Raw genomic sequence first — 17232 nt, forward strand, 5'->3', positions numbered from 1 at the left:
CACCTGTCCACAGGTGATGCTCTACCCCCTCACAGATTCCTCGCACATAGGCCTCCTTGTCCACCCTCAGTGCACGTACAGTTTTACGCCTCAGCTCCCTGAACAGCTCAGCTCTGCCATTCAGCCTGGCCCTGCGACTCTGGTCAATGGTATCCAGTGTCCCTTGAGAGACAAAATTCTTCTTTGCCCTGCGGTGAACTCCAAGGCATCCACCGGCAACATCAAGGACGGTGGTCTTGAAGGTGCTCCACAACTCTTCAGGACCCCCAAAGCACCCAGACCCCCAAGTGTCCACTCAGCCTGTTCGCAAACTCCTCAGCTACTCTCTCATCCCTGAGCTTGGCAACATCCAGCCTAGGCTGGGATGGTACCATTCTCCAGGATTTAAGGTGCAGCTTTAGAGTTGCTACAACAAGCCTGTGGTCAGTATTGAGGAACTGAGCACTCCGGTAGACCCTGCAGTTCTGGATCATCCTCCAACGACCGTCAATGAGGACATGGTCAATCTCCTTTGCCACACCGCCAGCGTTGGAATCCCAAGACCAGCGATGAGCTTGCGGGCGCTGAAACCATGAACCAGCCACCCTAAGTCCATGACTTCTTGCAAAGTCAAGGAACTTAGTGCTATTCTGGTTCATAGTTCCTGACCCATGGGGACCAACACACACCTCATAACCATCCCTATCAGTTCCAGTCGATGCATTGAAATCCCCCAAGACTAGAAGTGTATCTCGTCTGGGGCACTGATCAACCACAGACTCGAGTGTGGCGTAGAATGCATCCTTCACGGTAAGATCACTCGCCTCAGTCGGAGCATAAATAGAGACCAGGGAAATGACACCTAAGGAGTGACGAATCCTTAATCTCATAATACGCTCGTTGACCGGTGTTACCTCAATTATCATTGGGGTCAGCTTATTGGACACAGCTACAGCAACTCCTTGGGTATGGTGGTAATCCATCAGAGCGACCAGACCAATAGTAGGTGTAACCACCCACCATTATCTCGCCGCAATCCGGTCTCCGAACCTCAGAGAGAGCTGCAATCCCGATGTCCAAACGCTTGAGCTCAGATGATAACAGAGACAGGTGATCATCCTCTCTTAGGGATAGGACATTCCAGGCACCCACCCGAAGGGACCGCCTCAGGTTAACCCAAGGAGACCGCCGTCTGGTGGACGACACCTCAGCACCACTCCGACACACTCTCCCGCAATCTGACCCAGGGATGTTACCCCGTGGTTTCCCTCCTATCAAAGATTGGGGGTCCGAAGGCTTTGCCCCAATCCCATCATCCGGTGAGCTGCCCTGCGAAGGGAAGCTGCACAGGAGGTACTCCCACGGAGTGGGTTTTCAGATTTTTTTGCGTTTTTGCGTTTTGCGGAATGAAGCGTTTTACGGTGGCTGGAGTGCAAATCCTGCCACCAACCTCCTAATAAGAAGTAACCCAACTGCAGGAGGACGTCCGCAGACACAGTTGGGCACTAGATATGGATGGCCGTTGGCTCACAAGGAGCTCCTCCGCCCTTTGACAGGTTTTGTTTTTAATCCTGCTGGGTGTCCATATCCAAACACCCTCCTCACCAGAAAACCTGGTGGGGGAGACGGTTTAGTCGCCGACAACCCGACCATGGAACAGGTTAGTACAGGTTTACATGGTACCTGTAGCAGGTCACAGATCGAACCTGACCTGACTCTAACTCGTGGCATTCTTTCTTCAATGGAAATCAAATATTGTCCGGAAAGTTCTTCCCAACACTGTTGCAGAAGTTCCCACAAATGTGTTGCACTTGTAGGTTGCTTTGCTTTCACCTTCTGTCCAGTTCATCCCAAACCAGCTCGATGGGGTTTAAGTCTGGAGACTGTGCTGGCCATTCTATGATTTGAAGCGTTCCGACTTGTTCTTTTCTTCTAAGATAATTCTGACACAGCCTGGAGGTATATTTTGGTCGTTATCTTGCTGTAGGATGAACTGCTGACCAACTAAGCATAGACCAGAGGGTATTGCATGGCACTACCTCGGTCCTAGAGTTACGCACACGAGTCTCTCAGCCATCTCGCCTGGGTTGGAATCCCGACCCAGCTATAAACTGTCATTCCAGAAAAGTTTCACAGGCAGGGTGATTCATCAATGTGTGTGCGATTCCACGGGTGGACGTTAAACTGGGCGTCCCATCTGCCGACATTAGTTCACCAGCACCATGAACCAGCACATCTGCCACCAGCACCATGAATAAATTCCAAATCCCTGCCATGACTACTGCTGGGAGAGGGATGGCAAATCGCCCAGCATGACCCTTGATAAGAAACTGCTTTTGTAGAACCAACACTCTGTGACATTGTGTGTGTGTGTGTGTGTGTGTGTGTGTGTGTGTGTGTGTGTGTGTGTGTGTGTGTGTGTGTGTGTGTGTGTGTGTGTGTGTGTGTGTGTGTGTGTGTGTGTGTGTGTGTGTGTGTGTGTGTGTGTGTTACACTGTATGTGTGTCTTTTGGTGGAAAATCCATTATACTGTTTCTTATGTACTTATTTGATTCTTGTGTATTTGTCAAAACTACATTTCAAACTATGAAAATGATGCAACGAAACAAAATGAAAGGTAAAGCAGGGCAGCTCCCAGCTGTACTCGCCTCCCTGGGGACTAATCCTCCTCAGATGATTTGTGTTCCTCGCCAAGGTAGTACTGTCGTTAACTCAGATATCCTGTCTTATCTGTACGAGGTTACCATTCTGGTTTAGTCAGTGGTGAACACTTCTCCGAATACCAAGTGCATAAATGTGGAGTTTGCAATTTGCAAAACTTGTCCTATATTTGCTACAAACAATATAATTAATTGTACAGTTCCAGCTACATCTCACAAGTTAAAAGAAACTAAATAATTAATTGCATGTAAAACCTCAAACATCGTTTACTAATTGACTTGTAGCAAATGTGTGAGGCAATATGTTGGTGAAAGAATGCAGAAATGTAATGTAAGAATGAATGCACACAGGAGCGGCATGAAAAACCCAGAGAAAACTGCTGATTGTCCACTAATCACTCGTCGCTTTACACATGGATACTGTCAAAATGCGACCTTCAGTGTTTAGGTTGTAGAAAAGATAAGCGGTTATGGCTGAAAAATGAATAGGATGGAAGGTAAAACAATTAAGTAAGTGTGGATAACTTTTCTGGATTAAACAATTAAGAACTGCTTTACCCACATGGATTAAATGAAATGATTAATGATGCATACATACCACATAATGGCTAAAACATAATCACCTCTGTTTTTAACGCCTTACTACAAGACTCTCAGAGACACAGAGTACATAATTATGGATGTAAATGTCCAGTTAGACGCAGCACAACAAATCATAAATGAGCGGTTAGATATTAACAAATCAAATATCTGTAGATTACTTTACAGCAGGAGAATTAAGATCAATACTTGAAAAAAAAAAAAAACTGAAAGGAGTTTGGGAAATCATTAACAGGTTAATGGAAGAGGATGATCAAGAGAAAGTCCTAATCCAACACATTGTGGACATGATTGACTGTAGAATATATAAAGAGAAATCTAAAGAAGTTAATCACAGAAAAGAAATTGACATCATCAAAATTAGGTTTGATAACAAAGGGGTGGGAATGATAAATATAGAGAAAATTCTACTCAAAAGGAAGTGTGGGGTAAACTTCCAGAAACAATACACCAGAGAGAGCCACCAAGGGTTGTGTGCACTTTACGAAATGCAATTGGGGGAAAAAATGTTCAGCTATTAGGAAACTGTGCAATCGTTAGTTACCGTTAGTTCCAGATAAACACCATAAATTACCGTTCATTTACTGGATCCCAAAAATGCACAAAAACACACGTAAGATGAGATTCATCATAGCAAGTAAAGAATGCACTTTGAAACCATTGTCAGGTAGTATTGTTGTGGGGCCGGGTCTCGGTGGCGAGCACGACCGCTAGATGGAGCAGTAGAGTCGGCTCCACTGAACACCTGGAATTTAGGTCGCTCCCTTCAGATAAATCCGAAAGGTCACGGGTTCCTTATCGGACCGAAGATCGCCAATTGGTCGACCACGTGGGATAGCGTCGATTGCCAATTTCAATATACCTAAATACCCACGTCGTCCAAACTTCCTGGGAAATTCACCCTTGGCAGGATCTGCGCGATCCGGGCTGTTACCGAGCCGGATCCGAGTCGTACCCTGAGCGGAGAGTACCAGAATCCTGCCGGGCCGATTGCACGATTACGGCAGCAATGAGGCCTCCAAATTCCCGTCCGCAGCGCGGCAAACCAATGATAGAAAGGACAAGGATGAGCTGGCACATTCAACAAAAAGGGGAATTTATTTACGATAGTCGGGGGAGGGAACACAAAGAGAGCAGAGTTATTCGAATAAGAAATGTAAATAATGTACAGTAAGCACTTAACAATTCTACTTAAAGACGGGGCCCACGGACACACACACGTACACACAGATACTCAGAAGAAGATGGACCTCGAGGTCTTTATTATTCCTTCAGCTCGGAGGGAAGTCGAGCTGAGGGGAGAGAACGTGCTGGCTACCTGGCTGCGAGCGCGCGGCTCGACGTCCACACTTTCCCGGAGCTCCAGTCGCCAAAAGCACGGACCAGGGTAGCCGAACCCAGAGGAGGCGAGAGGAGGTGGTCTCCCTTGATGAGATGGTCAACTGCTCGCTGTAATGCACCAGACGAGACACCTCCGAAGCGTGGGATGCAGTCCGACACAGACCAGACCGAAGCGCGCTCGAGCAGATGGGATGCAATTCTCCTCACGCTGGACCCGCCAACCACTTCTTTCTCTTTTGGAGGGAGGGGCTTCTTCTTCTGGCCACTCGCCTCCTGATTGGTCAGACCCATCGCGTGATTCCCTGGCGTCTCATTGAACAGGCCCATGGTAGGTGGGGCAACTCCCACCCTTCTTGGTGGAGTCCCGATCGGAGGCGTTTGTAGCTCCGCCTATCTCCTCACTTCCGACCACGTGCGTAATGGCGTGGTGTTGAGTCGGAAACGGGGCGGGTGAGATGCCCGCTCCTTGCCGATTGGCCAAAGAGGGATGCAATGCCTATGTTAAACTCCGCCCACGCACGTGCTCGCTGGCGAGCGCGCGAGCAGAGTGTTGTTGTGGTCGTTGTGGATGTAAAAATCCTAATGATAAAAATAACTCTAGCGCACGAACATTTAATTCTCATTAGACTCGGGACGGGACCCTAACTAGAAACACATACCGATATAACTGATCTATAGGACCTGGCTGTTGTGTGCTCCTGATTTCCAGATTCGCAACAGTATTACACGGGCGATGAAACTAATTTATAAATGCTTAAAATACTACCATGAGATTGTGAAGTTTTATTCTGGTATTAAAAAATTATGGATCATTGATTATTCCAAACCTATAATCAACATTATCCACAACATTTATAACAAGGGTAAAGCTAAAGTCTATCAACTTGTGATTTTTCCACATTATACACAAACATTCCACATGGTAAGCTCGTAACCACATTGGACAGAGCAGTAGATAAAGCTTTTGCAGGAGGAAATAAAGTATGCATTAAAGTTTATCAAAAAAAGAGCAAACTGGTCGATAAAGGAAAATCAATATTCATGCAGTTTTCCAAAAAATAAACTTAAAGAAAGTATTCGATTTCTCCTAAATAACAGTTTCTTTCCATTTGGCAACAAGATGCTCCAGCAGACTGGGGATACCCATGGGTTCAAATCCGGCCCCTTTCTTTGTACATTTATTCCTGCACATGTACGAGTCTGATTGGGTCCAGAACATGTGCAGGAATAAACTAACAACTGCACGAATGTGTGGAAACATATTCAGATTAATTGACGATTTACTAGCAATTAATGATGGGTTTGTATTTGATCAGCTTCATGATTATATATATATATATACAGTATATATATATATATATATATATATATATATATATATACATATATATATATATATATATATATATATATATATATATATATATATATATATATACAGTATATCCAAAATAACGCAAATTAAAAAAGGAAAACCAGACTCACACTTCAGTCCCTTTTTTGAAAGACATGTTCCACGTGTTGGACCAGTTTGTGAGTTTACCCAGATCTGCAGTGAGCGAAGAAGCTGCTACTTGCCGGTCTGAGGGATGGTAGATGGTTCGGCAGAGGGTGGAGTAATTGACCAATATACTTGAAAAATCTGCGATTTTGCAAGAGAGAGAGAGAGAGAGAGAGAGAGAGAGAGAGAGAGAGAGAGAGAGAGAGATATAGAGAGATATAGAGAGATATAGAGAGATATAGAGAGATATAGAGAGATATAGAGAGATATAGAGAGATATAGAGAGATATAGAGAGATATAGAGAGATATAGAGAGATATAGAGAGATATAGAGAGAGATAGAGAGATATAGAGAGATATAGAGAGATATAGAGAGATATATAGAGATATAGAGAGATATAGAGAGATATATAGAGATATATAGAGATATAGAGATATAGAGATAGAGATATAGATCGAGATAGAGATAGAGATAGAGAGATAGAGTATAGAGATAGAGATAGAGATATAGAGAGAGAGATAGAGTATAGAGATAGAGTATAGAGATAGAGATAGAGAGATAGAGATATAGAGAGAGAGATATATAGATATAGAGATAGAGATAGAGATAGAGATAGAGATAGATATAGAGATAGAGATATAGATATAGAGATAGAGATATAGATATAGAGATAGAGATATAGATATAGAGATAGAGATATAGATATAGAGATAGAGATATAGAGATATAGAGATAGAGATATATAGATATAGAGATAGAGATATATAGAGATATATAGAGATAGAGATAGAGATAGAGATATATAGAGATAGAGATATATAGATATAGAGATAGAGAGATATAGAGATAGAGATAGAGATATATAGATATAGAGATAGAGATATATAGATATAGAGATAGAGATATATAGATATAGAGATAGAGATAGAGATATATAGATATAGAGATAGAGATATATAGAGATATAGAGATAGAGATATATAGAGATATAGAGATAGAGATATATAGATATAGAGATAGAGATATATAGATATAGAGATAGAGATAGAGATATATAGATATAGATATATAGAGAGAGAGAGAGAGAGAGAGATATATAGAGAGAGAGATATAGAGATATAGAGAGAGAGAGATATATAGATAGATATGAAAACACAACCTCCTTCACCTTTGGTGGTGGAGATAATAAAGTTGAAAATTAGATGTTGTGAAATTAACATAATTTACAAAAATCCTTTAAATTATCTGATATTTTAGGAATAGCCCGGATACTGTACAATTGTGTGTACGTACGTACGTACGTACATACATACTGTACATACATACATATGCACACGCATTCTTGCTTTTAAAGCGGGATGTTTTTTCAACACCCAAATGTCATTGCCAGATTCTATGTTGTGGTTCTTGTATTGTGAACATTCATGGAATTGCAGATTCCTATTTCCTCTCCTCTGTCTCCTCTTTTTTCCTGTTTGTGTAGTCCCTCACTTGTGTTCAACTGTGAGTACGTTGGCTTTTTTTACCCTCCTGTCACCCCCTCTTCCATGAGCCTAACTTGATCTTGTATATTGACACAAGTACAAATCTGCCAAGTTGTGGACCCTTGCAACTCGTATCCATCCATCTCGTTCTCCTCAACTTGAGCCTTATTCTGTCTCATCAAATGGGAAGGGCACAGCCATTTGCTTCTTCTGTAATTGATCGCTTCAGCATGTGTGATCTAAAAATCTCAGCTATTGCCTGCAGATTAGCTTTGTCATGAGCACTTAGGCAATGTTTCTGACATTATTTAATCTAAAGATGTTCAGCATTTCCAGGCTTTCGGTGAATTGTTAAGCAGTCCAATTTGTCCAGCCATGAATGGATGAGTGTTTTGGACGTCGTTCTCCTGGATATCTCATCTGAGAGCAGATGGTGCTTCGTTCTGTCCTATTTGTTTCATTATAGCAGATATATGTTGGGCAACATGCTTATGGCTATGGCCTATGGTGACAGTGAAGGTAAGGTTGTAAAGGTACGTCTATAGTGGAAGTGTCAGGTAAGTCGGTGCCTGACGTGCAATTTTTTTTTTTTGACATGATTCTTCTCTTGTTTCTCCTTCAGTGGTTTATTCCTCTGGCTGGCTGGCTTGCGATCCGCTTGTTTCTCGCCACGTTTGTGTTGGCATGGTGCATTATCAGCGGCGTGGACAAGAATGACCTTCGCTGGTTCATCTACCTGAGCAACCTTGCTTTCCTGCTGCTTTGCATTTACCTGATGCTGGCTGCCGTCAACCTGCTCTGGTACTGGGTTTGGAGGATCCGTGAATCTAGCAGGATAGGTGTTGCATTCATTGTCATGGAAACAGGTAATGTTTTGGTTGAGGTCGTTCTGTCATTAAGAGAGGTAAAGGAAAACTGCCATGAATTCTGTGCTATCAGAATCATCAGTTCATGCTTGCAAGACATTTCTAGCAGCAATGATGTGACTGTCCATCTTTTACTTTGACACGGTCTATTAACCTGCACATTGATTTTGTAAACCACCCAGTGTATTTAAAACATCATACTATTACCTGGTGTACGCGAAGCGAAAAGTGGGGGTTAATTGCAATCTGTTCACTTCTATCTGTCTGACCTTCTCTCGACAAACATCAGTTCATGATCGAGGAACAACTTGATTTCAATTGAATGCGACATTTTGAACACGAATCGGAAAATGAACCTGCAGTTTTACAGGAAACTTACTGTGTCTAAGGATGTCAAAGGACACAAACAACAAGCACGAAGAACTAATGTGATGTGTTAAAGTGGTTTAAAAGAGGCTGCGGTTAACTGCATCAACGGCGGTAAACTTCCCCCCAATTTTTTTTTTTCTGCAACCTTTAAAATCCTTATTTTATTTCAGTTGAATTGTACACTTGAATACTGTAGAACACAAACCTCCTCTGTAGCAGTTTCAAACCCCTTCCGTTTAGCAGTACTTGGACAACATATTATTGCATTTTACGTCATCACTACCAATCAAATTTGCCACTCGTAGACCCCGCTCATGTCGTCGTTTCGCATGATAACGTGGGGTAATGTGTTCTATGAACTTTCTAGTTAACCAAGTATTGTCTGCCTTGATCGGAGATCACACATCACTAGGATTCATCTCACTCAGTCCACAATTGTCTATTATGGGGATGGAGCTGGTGAGTAGGAGGGTTGGCAAGTGAGGGATTTTTAGAAAGATAATACTTCTGTGCATGCGCATGATCTAGTTATTGTGGCAAAGAGTCGGCAGGAAATGCAGGAGACGTTGGAGGAATGGAAGGATGCGCTCGAGAGACATTAGTTGAGGATGAGCCTGGAGAACACTGAGGTTAACGTGTGTCGGACAACAGAGAAAGGACCTGAACATCAGTTGAGAGGGAAAGAAGACCTGGCAGGGAAGCAGATTTGAGTATCTTGGTGGAATGGAGACCAAGGGTGGCAGTTCTGAGGCAGAGGTGCAGAGATACAGGTGAGTGCAGGAGCATGGAGGAGAGTCGAGGGACTTTGGTGGACATGAAAATATGAAGGGCATTGAAAGGGAGAGTCTGCAAAAACAATTTGGTCAGGAGGACAGTGGGAGTGAAGAGGGTGGAAAAGAGGTACACCTCAGCTGAGATGGGAATATTTTTTGAAGAGGGATGTAAGTAAGATTGGGGGTGACAGGTGATTGGAGAGTGGAGACAGTTGGCTGGGGATAGAGGACAATGGAGGAGTATTGTACAAAAGGTGGGGAAGCATCAGCTTGGTACCATTTGGCCTCACCCCATATGGAGGAAATGAGGAACTAGACGAAAAAGAAGAATACTTAAGCCTGGTCTCCTTTTGTTGAGCCAACAGGAGGTCCAAGCCATAGGCCATTTTTCATGAAGCACAAGCACAATTGGAATCGTCAAAAACACTTCTTCTCTGATGGCAATATTGATGAATATTATTACAATAATAATGATAATAATGTAATATAGTTCGTGAATATATTGAAGAATGCTTTATACAATGGTAACTTTGTCTCACTCTGCTCAAGATCATAACTTCAGAATATGGTTACCACTTTCCATCTGATTAACCGGCCTGCACATGATGGATTAAACATCAGCCACTCCGATTAAGAAATCCAAAACGAGCCTTCCCAAAATATCTATGACTCTGGACTGACGCATGACGTATCACCATCATCTGAAGGAGGTCTGTGAAAAGATGAAGAGGAGGAGCAGTGTGACCTGGAAATTCATGAGTACATGTTTGGGAGTAGATGTGTGTACACTTGTGTATTCCACAACAGAGTTTCAGAGCAACCATACCAAACATTTCAATGTTATCATCAACATACAATGCGGACCATCACTAGCTCATTGAAGTTAACCCTTTACCCTGATATCAAACATTTCTCCATCAGAAATCCAGAGACAAGACGGATCTCTAAACAAATATCACCATCTCTAAGTCAAAGGAAATCTCTCCATCCAAGAAGATTTACACAGCTTAAGGAATTTCCACTTTAACTTACACAAACATTTCCAAAGCACAGAACTATGGCAATGGAAGCGGGTGAGCCACAACATCCGTAAGCATTACCTTATCAAGTGTAAAATGGAGCTCCGCACACGATTGCGCAGATCCCGATCAGCCCGTAGACCACAATGTGATCCCTTGTAAACTTGGCCATTTAGATGGAAGCATTGGGTTGATTTCAGGCTCTACGAAATCCTTTGCTTGGCTATCAAAGTCAGACTGAGATATTTAAATTGCTATTCACGATCTGTATGTGAGAAGAACTGGAAGAAGTAGAGGAAGAATTTCTCTGTGGGCTGTGGCAATGCTTTTTCAAAATATTTATTCATTTTTAGCCAGTTTTCTTGGTTTGGTTCAACTTCTGATGTTGTTGAAGCCTGATTATGAAGAAGCAGGATATCCATCTGCCGACATGCTGGAGAGACATCAACGTCAACATGGTGGAAGAAATCATTACCATGATTGTTGTACTATATATTGTCAGATGTATGACTGCCTGTACCATGGTCGTACAAATGTTTTAAGGATGGTTGAGAGTAACAATCCCACTGTTGCAACAAACGACATCAGAATTTAGTCTTGTGGGTTCAGTAACAATCAAATGAAACGGGATTTTTCGAAAATAACGATTCAGAGAAGTACAGAGAACTTGAACACAGGAGGCCATTTGGCCCTTCGGGCCTTCAGTTTATCAACACCACATTAATTTCACTGGAGTGGGGTAGGATGAGTAAGGAGAGAACAGTGGGATCGGGACAGGGACATCACCAGGGTGTTATGTTGTTTTTTTGTGAAGTGTTTTTTTTATACAAAATCGAGGCTCATGTAAAAGTGAGTTGATAAAGGAGGAAAAAGGCAACATAGTGACTGTAGCACCACAATTAAATACAATAAGCAATGTAGAGAGAGGAGCAAATGAAACAAAGTAGCCTGTATGTAAAAGCTGTTAGATTGGGTCAGAAAGATTGCGGGTAGGGATTGGGAATGACACGAGATAGCGGTGACCACTTGCTTTTGAAGCCCTGAAGGGGAGGATGCAATTCAACAATCTCTGGAAGGCAGTTGCACAGCTGAGATAAAAGAGGAACAAAAATTTGGAGGGTTGAAATAACACTAGATTTTGGGATTTTAACCAGGAGGTTCCTGAAGAACACGTGTTCCAGAATACTTGGGGAGGGTCAGAGGGCTGAGAGATCAGAGGGATCTGGACCAGAGGAGATGAAGCAGATAATAGAGCAGCCACTGACTTGTCTGCAATGTGAGAGCAACAGTCCTTGTGCTTTGGCCTCATCATGGGAGATGTCAATAAAGTTGAACGCTTTATGTTCCAGGAGAAGAGAGAGAGAGAGAGAGAGAGAGAGAGAGAGAGAGAGAGAGAGAGAGAGAGAGAGAGAGAGAGAGAGAGAGAGAGAGAGAGAGAGAGAGAGAGAGAGAGATAGAGATAGAGATAGAGATAGAGATAGAGATAGAGATAGAGATAGAGATAGAGATAGAGATAGAGATAGAGATAGAGATAGAGATAGAGATAGAGATAGAGATAGAGATAGAGATAGATATAGAGATAGAGATAGATATAGATATAGAGATGGAGATGCTGGTGCACCTGCCCATGAGGGAGTGCATTACTCCGTAAAGATATGGACAACAGCCTTGTAGCCTGAGAGTCATTCTGATTTTTCAAGAAAGATTTTGAACGACAGATAATTTACAGACTGGATGGCTGGTTTTAGACACCATCTTTGTTCCGTTCAGTGGAGGCCATGGCTGATTGTTGAGGCCTATTAGTTAGAGAGACAGAACCTCTTCCAGTGGCTGACCACAAAAATAGATAAATGGATGGAATAAACAAGATAAATCAATGAGGTTTGCTATTTGTCATGGGAAGTAAGGAGAAGCTGACAACTTGGGTGTTAACCCCCCTCCCCATCAGAGCAAAAGAGTAAGGGCTAACACCAGCTGACCATGGAACGGCATGGGTGGGTCAGTTTGACGATTATTCTGGAGTGCCAGGGTGAGATAGTGAGATTTTCCAGGATTGAAGGACAAGTTTTATTTCTCAGACCAGAATCTAATCAATTCCAGATCGGCAGGGAAAGATTTAGCTGCTGTCCAGCTGGTGGAGGGTTTGGGGTACTGTATGACACAATGTGAAGTCTGCAAAAGAAAGAGAGGGTTTCCCAGAGCATCAAAGAGGTCGTTTATAACAATGATGAACAAGACTAGGCCAAACACAATGCTTTGGGAACTCCAGCCTCCACTGGGAAAGGAGAGGATGTGGTTCCATTGATAGCTACATGTTAACTGCATGAGTGGAGGTTAACTGCATGAGTGGAAGTCAGAAATCCAGATGTGAAGGTGGCATTCTTTGCCACAGGCAAAGAGCACGGCAAGCACAGCAGGTTGCCAGACTATCGAATGCTTGAGATATGCCCCAGGAGACAGTCCTGACCTCTGCATTGAGACGTGGGGCCTTCGACCATTGCTGAGAGAGGAGCAGAGCAATGTCCAGAGTTGAATGACTGTAACAGAATCCAAACTGAAGGTCAGACATCAGGCTGTTTGAAAACGGGGAAAAAGTTGGTATCAGCAACAATTATGGATTCCATGACTTTACTTGGAATTTGAAGTAAGCACACAGGTCTGTGTAGTTGATATGATGGTTTTTTTTAAATCACCGTTCTTGTGGATGGGAGCGATGTTTGCTGACTTCTGGGCCAATGGTAGGTGGCCAAAGGAGAGGGGCAGACTGAATAGAGCAGATAGAGGGGAAGCAAGAGTGGAAGAACAGGATTTGAAAACATGGTTACTGATGCCATCTGGGCCCGGGTCAAGTCCGGAAGGAATTTTCTCTATCTTCTCGGGAGAGAAGGGTACAATGTCCAGTTGACAGTGGGTATGTGGGGGATAAAATTTGGACTGAGCGGGATGGGTTGGGTACACGAGATTTGGAGACAGAGTTAGAACTATGTGCCTTATCTAGGGCAGAGTTTGAGGTGGAGGGGTGGGTGTGTAACACTGGAGATGGACTTGATAAGGCACCACCATGACTTGGAGGAATGAAACTGGTTTGAGAGTTTAGCATTGAGATTCATAAGATCACCTATTTTGGCTTGTTTCAGGATGGACACATGCTTTAATAATACTACTAGGAGATGGACTTGATAAGGCACCACCATGACTTGGAGGAAGGAAACTGGTTGGAGAGTTTAGCTTTGAGATTCATAAGATCACCTATTTTGGCTTGTTTAAGGATGGACACATGCTTTAATAATACTACTAGGAGATGGACTTGATGAGGCACCACCATGACTTGGAGGAATGAAACTGGTTTGAGAGTTTAGCATTGAGATTCATAAGATCACCTATTTTGGCTTGTTTCAGGATGGACACATGCTTTAATAATACTACTAGGAGATGGACTTGATGAGGCACCACCATGACTTGGAGGAATGAAACTGGTTTGAGAGTTTAGCATTGAGATTCATAAGATCACCTATTTTGGCTTGTTTCAGGATGGACACATGCTTTAATAATACTACTAGGAGATGGACTTGATGAGGCACCACCATGACTTGGAGGAAGGAAACTGGTTGGAGAGTTTAGCTTTGAGATTCATAAGATCACCTATTTTGGCTTGTTTAAGGATGGACACATGCTTTAATAACACTACTAATAATAATACCATTCCCTTCACGCTGTGAGGCAGATAGGGCTGCCGAGGCAGTTTCATTGGCAAGGAGTACAGTCCTGGATGGGTCGCCACTCCAAAGCAGGTTACCCCAAATGGTTATTACCCAGTATGCTGGTACTTATTTTACCGACCTCGGAAGGATGACGGGCTGAGTCAACCCACCTGGTGTTATTTCAATGGCTGACAGGGGCTTGAATTTGAGACCCGAGGATTTTAAGGCAGCACCTTAACCATTAAGCCAACACCAGGCCCTGTTACATGCTTTCGAGACACGAATTTTCACTCGATCATGTTATCCTTCCATGATGAGAAAGCAAGCTGCTTGACTGCAACTGCCTTGCCACAGGATTTAACATTCCAGGATTGGGAGTATGTACATCATCGCCACAGACGAGATAGGATAAACCATTACATGTGAGAGAGACGACTTTTGTGCACGTATTCCCAAGCGGAATCAATATCGGATGTTTTTGACTCCATGTTGCGACAATAGTTAAAATTCCTCCTTGCACCCAAATGTAAATGCAATTGCTTGGTTGCCATGACCCTAGTGATGCTGTCGGGCTTCGCCTTGTGCCTGTGGAGAGTTTAGAAGTGGCGGACATCTTGGATAAATGACGTGCCCGAGAAAGGTTACAGTTAGCCTCGCTCTTTCCCGAAGGGACGGGAGAGTATTTTAATGTGTTTGTGTGTGAATCCACATGTTCACCGTCTATATAGGGCCCCCAGTCAGCCTTACACACAGTTTGACAAAGCTGCCGAGTTTAACAATCAATTGATCTTGTTCCTTGAATGTAGATTTTGTCAATGTTTGCTGCACTCATTCCTGAGGGTCTTTGGATGCACCACCGGTGGTTTGAAGTGCACTGCAAGGCCTACGGGCTTGACTCGGGTGCCCAGCCGGCTTTGGGTACAGGTCAACAAAGTTGTCGAGTCATAACATTTTAAAACGGGTGTTGGGTAAACCTTTCTAAGTCTTCGGGCCATAACAGCCACTGTTAAACTGGCTGCCGGCTGGTTATGTGCACAGTGATCTGTTGGGAAGTTAAACAGCACATGTGTAGATAAGAAATGCGATGAATCATTCTGACTAATGTTGTTACTGCACACGTAAAAAAATTTATTGTAATGTTAACTAAACATCCTGGTTGTTGATCTCATCACGAAAAGGAGAAGTGTGTGTGTTTGTGTGCGTGTGTGTGTGTGCGTGTGTGTGTGTGTGTGTGTGTGTGTGTGTGTGTGTGTGTGTGTGTGTGTGTGTGTGTGTGTGTGTGTGTGTGTGTGTGTGTGTGTGTGTGTGTGTGTGTGTGTGTGTGTGTGTGTGTGTGCGCGTGTGTGTCTCCTCCATAACTCCAAAACTATAAAACCAAGCAGCCTGAAACTTTGCATGCACATTAAGAAAACTCCAAGGAAATGCAAGAATGAAAATAGGATGTTTTGGTTAATTAAAACGCCCCTTTTGAAGACAATTAACGGCCTTATTTAATTATATCCTTCATCAGGCGCATCCTCAGCCACCGCTCTCGATGGGGTCTTAAGGCGTTTCCGAGGTAACTTCGTTGGGGTCTGAAGCCGCCATGTTTTTTGGCCTGCTCAACCATGCCTTGACTTGGAACAGGCCGCAACGATTTCTTCACGACAAAGTTTTTTTTCTCACTTTCCTCACTCATATTATTGAATGCCTGTTTACCACAGCAACGAATCGCTGGATACATCGTTCTTGTAAGTCCTATAAGTTTTCAAATTTGGAGCTTGGAGCCATTTTCATACATTATATGATACGATTTTCCAAGATCTACTCTCACGGACTAATGAAAGTATATCATCGAAATATTTTTTTGGTTTTGATGATCGATATCGTGTGGACTAAATAAGTGTCGAAATCTGTTGTGAAATCTGATAATTTAAAGAAATAACGAGTCTTCCAAATAAGCCGATTATACCTATTTACTTTTAGCAAGCAAGGCCGTGTTCCCTCCTTCTCCATAGATACACAAGAAAATGTGAAATTTCCAAACCATCAAACTTATCCTTTTCTTCTGTTTGGACAATTATATTGAGGGATTCACTGCAAGACCTCCCACCCTGTCGTGCCCTGTCCCACGAGCTTTCAAGGTGGAATGGTGCACAAGTACAGGATTTATAAACACATTGTTTTTCACATATGCATGGACAGGTATTCACATATCTTATGAAGTAAATATTAATTGTTTACATCATTTATGGATCTGCCAGTCGCCATTTTGGAAAACTATGTCCAGTATCTCACTCAAAATGTGCAGCTGGCCAACTGGTGTTTGTATGAATCTACGACAGCAAGAACCATTACATAAAAGCAAGAGGTTGTTCTGCTGCTTCTTTATCTTCTTCTTCTTCTTCTTCTTCAAATGTCACACACACACACTGACACACGTGTACACACACACACACACACACACAGACACACATACACACACTGACACACATACACACACCAACACATACACACACACTGACACACACACACTGACACACACACACACACACACACACACACACACACACACACACACACACACACACACACACACACACACTGTCACACACACACACACACACACACACACACACACACACACACACACACACGTACAAACACTGACACACACACGTACACACACACACACACACTGACACACACACACACACACACACACACACACACACACACACACACTGTCACACACACTGTCACACACACACACGTACAAACACTGACACACACGTACACACACACACACACGTACACACACACACGTACACACACACACACACTGCTATTGTAAGGAGCACATGACAACGACAGCAGCAACACCAACAACTATGTGTTATAAATATCCCTTTTCATGTGTTTTACTTCATTTTACATCCTCATTGAGACTCACAGATGT

At 43.0% G+C, this 17232-nt stretch overlaps 1 protein-coding gene across 3 annotated transcripts in view; it reads left to right on the forward strand.

Moving 5' to 3' along the window:
• LOC147008787 (protein rolling stone-like) overlaps positions 1-17232 on the forward strand; it is a 69482-nt gene that overhangs the window by 39968 nt on the left and 12282 nt on the right. For all 3 annotated transcript variants that reach the window (XM_085863616.1, XM_085863615.1, XM_085863617.1), the window contains one exon: positions 8189-8432. In XM_085863616.1, coding sequence (XP_085719742.1) covers positions 8189-8432 — 244 coding nt within the window. The remainder of the gene's footprint in view (positions 1-8188; positions 8433-17232) is intronic.

The sequence above is a fragment of the Eptatretus burgeri genome, chromosome 18 (genome assembly GCF_056783735.1).
Source record: "Eptatretus burgeri isolate ZD-2024b chromosome 18, Ebu_testis_v1, whole genome shotgun sequence".
In the NCBI taxonomy this organism is placed as follows: Eukaryota; Metazoa; Chordata; class Myxini; order Myxiniformes; family Myxinidae; genus Eptatretus; species Eptatretus burgeri.